The sequence below is a fragment of the Argopecten irradians genome, chromosome 1 (assembly GCF_041381155.1).
Source record: "Argopecten irradians isolate NY chromosome 1, Ai_NY, whole genome shotgun sequence".
Lineage (NCBI taxonomy): Eukaryota > Metazoa > Mollusca > Bivalvia > Pectinida > Pectinidae > Argopecten > Argopecten irradians.
This window is the reverse complement of record NC_091134.1, coordinates 8,915,680-8,925,734: the sequence shown is the minus strand read 5'-3', so window position 1 is coordinate 8,925,734 and position 10,055 is coordinate 8,915,680. Positions and strand designations below refer to the sequence as shown.

The 10,055-nt window shown below is 35.7% G+C and overlaps 1 protein-coding gene across 1 annotated transcript; it reads right to left on the bottom strand.

Moving 5' to 3' along the window:
• Positions 1-226: 226 nt before the first annotated feature.
• Positions 227-7,538, bottom strand: LOC138316692 (uncharacterized). The gene is made up of 2 exons (XM_069258354.1): positions 5,667-7,538; positions 227-3,760 (listed from the first exon to the last, which is right to left on the bottom strand). Exons 1-2 carry the CDS (start codon positions 7,432-7,434, stop codon positions 2,316-2,318), a joined length of 3,213 nt encoding a protein of 1,070 aa, XP_069114455.1. The 5' UTR covers positions 7,435-7,538; the 3' UTR covers positions 227-2,315.
• Between the last annotated feature and the right edge of the window lie 2,517 nt (positions 7,539-10,055).

Genomic DNA, 10,055 nt, shown 5'->3' with positions numbered 1-10,055 from the left:
ACCTTCATTATGTAAGAATGAGTCCCTCAAAAACTCAGAAATCTAGGGGATCGGAGAAATAAAAAGAATTTTTAAGAATTCGTTACTTTTGTAAATGAGACTATTTAATCAAAATGCATCATAAATTGATTTTAAGCAAAGATATGCTGTCCGATTTTTGTGTTGTAACTGAATCTACTCATACAAGTAAAATCGCAACAAAACTACACAAGAGAACAGACACAAATTAATGTATTTCTTTTTATTAATAAATATCAAAGAAACACAATTTAACAAAGCATGACAATTTAAGGAATCGTGCCCTATTCGGGCCTCGAACTCACGATCTACGGCACCCAATCGCCTAGCCAAACATACCTGCGCCTTCTACCACTGAGCCACATCCATTTATTAAAAGTCATTTAATGAGATGTTTCATAATGTTAGTATTGGCTGATACACATAAATTGTAAACATATATTAACTTATTCACACCTGTTATGTTATTATAAACTGTTCTAGGCTTAGAACTGCATGTAGGACGAGAGTTCAGGCAGGTCTTAGGGGTGAAATGGTTGACACCGATGGATAAACGATTCTGTACATCCTTTCTTATCATTACTAAGACACATACCTACTGAACACTACTTTCTTTTCGCTGCGTAATTGCAAACGGATTTGTAATGCTTCGTTAATAATTGTAAAGACAAAATCGCAAAATGCACAGTTGTCAGTAAGAGCCGTTCATCGCAAATTTATTCATTCGCAAATATGAAAGTAACAATGACGCGAAGTATTTTATACGCGAAAGTAAAGTGATTAACTATTATATATTAAAAATACACAACTGTGGAATGAAAACTTAATAAATGTATTAACATGATAGTCCGAGTTTAACCTCATTTATATATATATTATATATATTGATTGTGATTAGAATGAACTTGATGCGTCAAATATTGAGATCGACTTGGTTTCCATCAGGTAACACATGCATGTCATTTCAATATTTATGTCTTTTCCTAAGTAAACATGAATGTGTAAATTAAATTTAGTTTTAAGAGTTAATGATATAAAGATGAGATCAAGTTTCACACCAGCAGCCGGAACTTCATCCTCGATTCTCGAGGGTAATGATAGCTCACTATCTCAACACCCCTGTAAGATGCCATATCAAAACTGAAGGCATGTGTGCGATATCAGATCAGCAGGTAGTTTAGTCCTTTAATGTTTAACTACGGTACATTGCATGGTTTACAAGTTGAGCGTCGCTTCTGAAAATCTTCAAAGGAAATCTCTGCAGATATGTGATTGGTCAGTTATTTTTCTCTCATGATCTGCCTTCAGTTTGTTATGCCATGTTCCAGGGATGCAGGGTACTTAAGGGATCATTATATCGAATATCGAGGATGCCGGAAGTCTATCTCGTCTCATTATCGATAACGTTTCATCATACATGTAATGGCGGCCATTATGCTTAATCCACGTTGTCATGACATTCTAAACTCAGATCTACTACACATCAGAACACATGCGTTAATATGGTGTTTCTAAAATCTAAACCTGAAGCTGAATAAAACTTATTGGAGCAGTCTACTATGACTTTAATTAGGTCACATACGACAGGGAGGTATGTAAGGATATTTCAGTGTCGGTATATACAATGCAGATATAAACTGTACATTTGGTAGTTTCTTATCCACGACATTTCAGGAAAAAGTCTCAGATTTTAAACCTTAGCGGTAAGCAAAGAGCAATATCTGGATACATTTCATAACGAAAATCCCGTTCTGTAGACCGCTTGATACAATAAAAAAAAACTCTAATTCAGCGTAATCAAAGTCAAATATTCATGCAAGAATCAAGCCAAATAGCAAGTCTTCATTAACACCATTGTTCGTGTCCGTTTTAACCTGATTAAGCCAATACAAATGCAGAAATAAAATGCGCAAATAATTTGATATATAATCCAGAAATGAAGTCGAGGTTTTGCATCGATGTTTAAATCAAGGAACAGTCAATTTATTTCTGAAGAAAAAACTGAAAAACACAATTCAAAAAAGTGTTTCAGTCGATGATCAGGAGAAATAATACAATGGTTTGCCATATCGTCTAAGATAATTCGCAATTCTTCATGTCTAAGCATACATGATAATATCATAAAACAACAACACCCCGAGTGGGTGTTCAGGCGTACAAGTTGTCTCTTAAGAATAGCGTCAAAATGAACCATATGTGCAATGATTAATTTTGCTTTGTTCATATACATTTCACGTTATCATCAATTAAAGTTAACATATATACAATAAATATATACTTAAGATCAACCTGTCTTCTTAGTATTTCACAGACGAAGAGAGCGTTGATGTCGAGCGGAGGTATGTTTGTCGTCTATCAGTTTCCCGCCAAGATTTGAATTTAGATTTATAAAGGCCGAGAACTCTCTTATTGAATACGAACGCTACGACAATGAACACACCTTGTGAACAGTTGAACAGTATAAACAAAATACCAATGGTATGTAAAACAATGCACATTGTTTCTGTAGGGCCGTCAGCGAAAGCGGAAATAACACTGGACCCAAGGCCGATAATCCACGTGAACCCCATTACTGTGGACATGCGCACATACAAAACAACATCGGATTTTCCGACCGTATGGTTCAGCGACGAACGCCTCGTTTTGAGTTTTGCGAGCTTGGCTACGGCTCGGATGCAAATGATGGTCTTGATGAACATGATGGCGTTCGCAATTAAAATCAATATCATTGGAAACCCGAATGTTATTAATGTCGCTACTGGTTCCATGATCCAGCAACCCAAATTAGCCTCCGTTATGATATTGTTTTCTATAGCAGGCGATTCAGTTAGCTCACTTCTATTAGCTTTCCCACTCCAATTGGTCGACGGCGTTGAAAAAATTGTTCCAGTATTCATGGCATCTTTTTGAACATAACTTCCATAACCAATGCGAATCCCATCAATAATTTCACTAAAGTCTATTATTGCGCATGCGCAAACAATAATCGCTGGAGAACCCCAGGCATAAATAAAGTATCGACAAAAGAAATTTTTCTTCTCTCTTACTTTCGTCAGTATACATTTATGACCGAATGTACGGTAAAGATCATATGCCATTACGTTCATCCAGAAAAAGGAAGCTAAAAACAAATAGTGCAGGCAGACAGCAATCGCTTTACACGGCCAATCAAAGTGGAGTTTAACCGTCAACCCGGAAAGGAGGAAAAGAAGTTCGCCCATTAATAGTGACACCGTTAGATTTATCGTATTCAGTCCAGGTAAATTACGCAAATTGTCAAACAAATAATAGGTCACTAACACAGACACCATAGCAATTAATGATATTATGCCCAGTATGAAGGACATGTAGTTTTCGGCCAGGATAACTCGGTGGAAATTGACGCCACAGGATTGGATAAGCAGGTTATCTGTCATGGTTTCAGATGCGTACGACTTTGGGATACAGAGACGAAGACTATCTTCAGAGTCATTTATATACTCGTAATTATTCATACTCAATAATTCACCCGAGTATAAGATGCTGTTATTTCCTGGATATCGAATATATTCCGAGTCAACAATTTCTATTCGACCACATTCCCTATCCACAATGCGCGGCATATCACATACGAAAACGTAAGATGACTTATTCGTTTTGGCCACTTCGCCCAAAGTTGTTGTCAGCATCACATATACATCAAATAACTTCTGGTCGTAGTAGGAGTTGGTCGAGTTGACGTAGATACAAGATTCCATCTGACCTAAATATCGAATTAGAAACAAAAACGCCTGTCAGAATATAAGTTATCTAACATATAGATTAAATAACATGTGCTTTGCACAGTGTATGATGAAAAGAATATGAAACAAACTATGTTGCCAAAAAGTCAAAAAAAATTCATCATGCGTTAAATATTATTATTTAGATCATACTTTTGAAACTTCACACTTGATGCTCTGGTGAATACACTACATGAATTGATCTTCGATGGAAAGGCGGGCAGCTTCTCTCTAACCGCTAATGTTGTAATATGGAACTCTATCATGTGGCATTGCATACGTCTAGCACTTCACTTAGTCTGTATTTCAATAATATAAAGGAATCCCTTCATACAGAATACTTATACATTTGTAAATAAGGATCTAATCTGTACACAGATATAGCAACCTTATGTTCGATTGGAAATATTAATACTCTAAATTTCAAACATTTACTAGCTTAAGTACTGGAATTTTGAGTGTTTTCCACAGGTGCTTAAAATGAACATTGCACAATACACACCTGACGGATGGCAAAACAATTACTTATTAAAGTTGTTTTAGCTGTAAAGTTATACTCACGAATCAAGAACTTGTAATATGTTTTTCATCGCCAACATTATCAACATTTTGAGAATTGTAGTAATTTGAAATACATAGATTTTACATGCATGTACAAATAAGATTTCAAAATGAATTCTGCCGAAATTCCTTAGATTAACATCTACAGCATAATGACAAATAAACAAACAAACATGCAAACTAATAAACAAACAAACAAACAGGCAAACTAATAAACAAATAAACAAACAAACAGGCAAACTAATAAACAAACAAACAAACACATAGGCAAACTAATAAACAAACTAATAAACAAACAAACAAACACATAGGCAAACTAATAAACAAACAAACAAACAAATCTTTCGAAGTGCATTTTTTTGTCGTAATTAATGTTTATAATTGATCATACATGTGTGCCCATTCCATTGATTTTCACAACTAATTTCATCAAAACTTATGGTTTTCAATTAATTACATTACTGTAGATAAAACAGTATGTCAAAATTATCGTCAAGTGACGGCACATATAACGTTATAATCGCATGACTTTGATAAAAGGTCAATTGAATTCTATTAAAGTACGTGACCTTTCCTGAATGGTATAAATATATAATTGCATGCGCTATATGGGGCACACATTTCTCCAACAATATAATGGACTATAAACGTATTCCTTTTTTAATTCGATTGCTTTTATTTGTCTTTATTTTACTGTAGATCAGTGTGTAATGTACTCCTTAAAGTTATTGGAAATTCAGTCACCTATTCAGATATTCAGAACTACATTTGTACTCATTTTATTCATCCAGTCTCCTTGTTATGAGATCCAAAAAAGTCAGTAGATTTTGACATTCTATCGCCATACTATAGACAATATACAACAGATGATCCATATATTTTAATCTTCTCATGATCCGATCTTGATTTTTCATGAGAAGGAATTATCATTGTTTTCGCATAACAATAACTATAAGATAGGACATTATAAACCAATGGAAATGCTTCTCTGAATTTTTTAGACAATACAAGCGTAACCCTTCCTTCTGAAATGAACAATACAAAATCATTACGTGATACCCATGATAACAAAATAGCGTACTCAACCCAATAAGCATAAGGGCATCATTGATTTAAGCGCCCCTCTTCATTTTGAAGCCTCAATTTAACTCCAACTGAAAATATGAAAATCGTATGTTTCTTTGATTTATTTCGCAATTAGATATATGACGTAATTTGTGCAATGATTGCAATAATGTTACGAAAGGGTAGTTCAGAAATTTTCATTTTAAGCGCCTTTAGCGCTTATTGGGTCTAATACGGTACGTAAATTAAAAGAATACTGACCAGTTTCATTATTGAAGCACGAGGTAAGCTCGAATTCGTCCCCCATATAATAGTTAATCCTGCCCTTGGTGCACCATGAATCCAAAATCAACGGGTTATTATCATCTACATCGTCCACGTGGAAGCTGGTTCCATTCAAACTGAAGCTGAACGACTTCCCATTGATCATCGATTTCATTGTATCTATCACCAAGCTGGTCGGAACGTCTTTGGAATTTTTCTTCTTGGCGGGAAAGAGTATGAACTTAATGATAACTGTGTACGTCTCTTGTATTGCTATATACTGCATATTGTCATCTATTATTTCTGGGTCGATTTCTGCGCTCATTGTCTTAAGTGTTTCAACATTTCCATTATTCCGATTTGCTTTATTTTCACGTGTTGGGTTAGGGGTAAGAACAGGGACCACCTCAACCATTTTCCCGGAAACAGTTCCGTTCTGAAATTCTATCGTGAAGTTTTTAATTCGGTCAGAACTGATGTTCAGCATTACACTGAATTCAGCAACGATGTTCTTGTCCGAGTTTTCTTGCTGCAGCAGAAGTAAATCATCCGCACTAACGTTTAGACGAAGCGTGACGTGAGAGGCCTCACCGTCAAGGTCGACTGAATCCAGGTTATCCAATGAGGCCGATGCTCCGTCGAAAGCTGTACTTGTTGGCTGGCACTTCGAATTCACTAGTTTATGTCCAGACGCACACATTATCTTCTTACATTTCTCCGTCACTTGGTCATATATCTCATTCTCTTCACATCTTTGAACTGTCGTTCCTGTATGAGACGTTGCACTGAAGAAGATATGACCCTTACCGTTGATTCCAAAATTCATCAGGACTTGAAAAGAAAGCGGGAAAACTGACGTTTTCATGTGCGGCTCATCTCCAAGAGAACTGCGGCCTCGGTGGGAATGACCAGCGTCCATATTTTGATTAACGTCGCAAAACAAAATTTTATTCATTTGTGCGGGAAACTTTTTCTGTGAGCAGGTCGGAGACCGACTTGGTTCGTTGGAGAGAATGAGGATGTTTCTACTGGCGTCCGTATCAATATAGGTCATGGTGTCGGTCTCAATCTCGGTCGACCAAGTGCTTGCGTTTCGTGCGCCATGACAAACAGCACAGAATATGTTCCTGTAGACGATACCGTTCGTATCCTGTACCGGGATATGGTCTATTTCTATAACACAATCCGGGTGTCGGTATGGGTTTCCGTGATTCGAATGACAATGATCCATAAGCCAAATGTCTGGGGTAGAATCCGGACATCGATCCACGATAAAAATCCCACTAGTAAACGGTTTAATTAAACGACAGTTACCATGTCTCTGATATACGTATGCCAATTCTTGCAAATACATGGCCAAATCTTCGTCATAGTCTCCATTTTTATCGGATCTTAAATCACGTTCTAACACTGACGATGGAAAAGTTGTTGGCTTTTCCGAAGTCGATTTTTCCCAATCATTTTCTAAAATGCGCAGTTTTATTCCCCGCAGAGTTCTCAACTTATCAATTAATGTACCTCCAAGTTTTCCTGTGTCTGAATCAGATGAGAGAGATTTCGGCTGATACAAAGACCTAGCGCCAATCGAACGAGACCGGTCTTGCATTAACGAACTGATGGTAGAAAGAAGAATGTCGGATTTTCTTTTGGTTCCTAAATGTTCAAACTTTGTCTTGGAATCACTGTGGTAATCACCTGACAGAGGAAGACAATGGAGAACAAGAATAAGATTGGTTAAAGCCAAGTACATTGTGAAGATAAACATTTGTCATTTAGATTTAGTATCCTCCATTAATAAGATATTGTAGTACAACGCACAAATCACAGACGGTGTCAGCATCGCCACTGTTAAATCCGGTCTGATAAGAATACCGTTACCAGTACTAGTGTTGTCCTCTATTCGGGTCCCCGACCTACTATGCGTCCGTCCCCTCTGTCGTTATCTACTTGAATTGTTCCAATCTACGCAAATCTCTTTATTTGTTGAGATATTGGGATAGCCGTTATATCAAGTAAAATAACTCCAAAATCTTTTAGTCCTCAATATATTTCTAAATGGAGAGACAGACCACCTAAAATATATTGAAGTCTTGTTTTGTCATTTTGGAGATATTTAGATATAGGTAGTGCAAAAAACAACTATATTAAGTCATTTGACTTTAGTTTCATTTATTATTTATTATTTATTGTATTATTTTTTTATGCTCTTTTTACTGGATTTTTGGAGAGTCGTTGAATGAAGTAAACCACAGCCGATGTATGGCGTGCATATATATATATATATATATATATATAGCGCCCCTGATATTGACATTTTGATTATTCCAATCAATCTTGATCATTTGAATTACTATATTTAGAATCGTATTTATATATAGTCGTTAAGGAAGATACACTCTTCCAATGAAATGCTACTCTGTTCGATTACCAGGAATTAAAAGCCGGATATGATTGAACCTTTCCAGTAAGTGATTGAACGAAAATATATAATAAGATACTGGGATTTATATCATCCCGTTAAGAACTGACAAATAAAAATTGTGATATTGACAATGATAATGAGAGATATTAAAGAATGTTACTGAGAAAATATACTTATGAATATGTGTCTATTAGGCCGGGATCTAGGGGGGCAAGGTGCACCCCCCACAACTTAACGAACCAATGTTTTTTCTGAACCCTTATGACCCATTGATTAAACTGGGATGAACTTCCGGTTATGACGTCATCAAGATGGCCGCCGTCTCGAATTTCACTGAAAATTGAAAAATAGTCATAACATTGACATTTTTCAACCGAAGAAGACAAGTGGGGCATCAAAATGACCACAATAATAGAACAACAACTATATATCAGGACCATATAATCCAATATATGTAGTTATTTCTACGCAGGAAAAGAAAAAATCGGATTTTAAGCTCAAAAATGGTAATTTTAAGCAAATTTCATATTTGGTTTGACGCAGCAAAAATGTTTCCCAACAACAAACTATTATTTCTAATCAGTTATTTGACCTCTTATCAATCATTCAAAATAACACCCCCCTAGATCCCGGTCTATATGTATTCCTAAAACTGATCGAAAACATGATATCCCAGGGATCATGGCGCCCACCAAAGAATAATCTATGTTTGACAATGGAAAGAGGGATTTTTCTCTGCTTTTCAGACGTGTACTATTAATATCCATTTCTGGATTAGTCCTAAAATGATAAATGCACAACTATGACCTTTGTGTAGCCCATATATATGAAATTATATAGCAAAATTCCCCTCAGTATTTTTTGAGAAATAGCGGTAACAAGCTTCAACTATCAAAACCCAAGATGGATGCCTGATGCCAACTTGGTGAAGAATATGTCCAAAAATGTTCCGTTTCAAAATTAAAATTCAGGAAAACAGTTTATGTGTGATTAAGATATAGCAAATCCAAGTAGCAACAGAAATATGTTATGTTTTAAATACCTAGCTAAAGATTTCCAGTTTAAAATTCCAGAGTCCAATTTAAGTAAAAATTAGTGTAATAGTAATAGTTTTGGATGCTAAAAAGAATGAGGTATGTTGGATATCATGGGTTCCTTTTCAAAAAGATTGCTTGCTATGGTAACAAAAAGGAGGCCCCTGATTGGTTGAAATTTATATATTGCCAGATATACCAGTAAGTGAAAATTGGTATATAGCGGTTCTAAAGTATGCTGAATAACATAGGAACATATTCGAAATGCTTGGTTTCCATGGTAACAAAATGAGGGACTCTGATTGGTTGAAATTTGGATCTTTTAAATCTAAGTGAAAATTGGTACATATGGGACATGAGGTATGCCGAATACAATAGTAACAGTTTTGAAATACTTTGTTGTTATGCTAACAAAATATAGGGCCCAAAACTAAGATTATAGGCATTAAACATGTTTTACTTGATAATCAAATGCAATTCTGCTTCGGTCTTTAATCTACATAAATTCAATTTTAAAAGTTTGAATTACTAACGAAAATATTTTTTATTAATCATTATTTGATTTCCGATATTTAAAGGGGCAATTCAGTCTAAGAGAACATTAAAATTTGTACATATATCGGAAAAAAACCCAGTTCTAATGGAAATCAGATCAGTCGGTTTTACTGTGATATGCCTGAAAAGCCCATGGTGGTGACATGTGTGTGAAATGTTCAAACTCTCTCGCTGTCCGCCATTACACACTGTGGTCAAACTTCTTGTATGCCGAACCCTGTCCCTTGCTCGTAGAGTAATGCAACTTTTGTCTAGAACTGCTCAAATGCTCTGACAGTAGTGTGTTTACCTTATTAGGTGAATTGTCTTGCCAAAAAATCATTTGATCACCATCTTAGTGGTTATGTAGTTCATTTGTTTAACGTGCGTGACTTT

Coding starts and splice junctions, on each gene's coding strand:
- LOC138316692 (XM_069258354.1), bottom strand. CDS start 7,434: ATGTTTATCTTCACAATGTACTTGGCTTTAACCAATCTTATTCTTGTT. Junction 3,761..5,666: donor GTGCTTCAATAATGAAACTG/GTCAGTATTCTT, acceptor TTCGATATTTAG/GTCAGATGGAATCTTGTATC.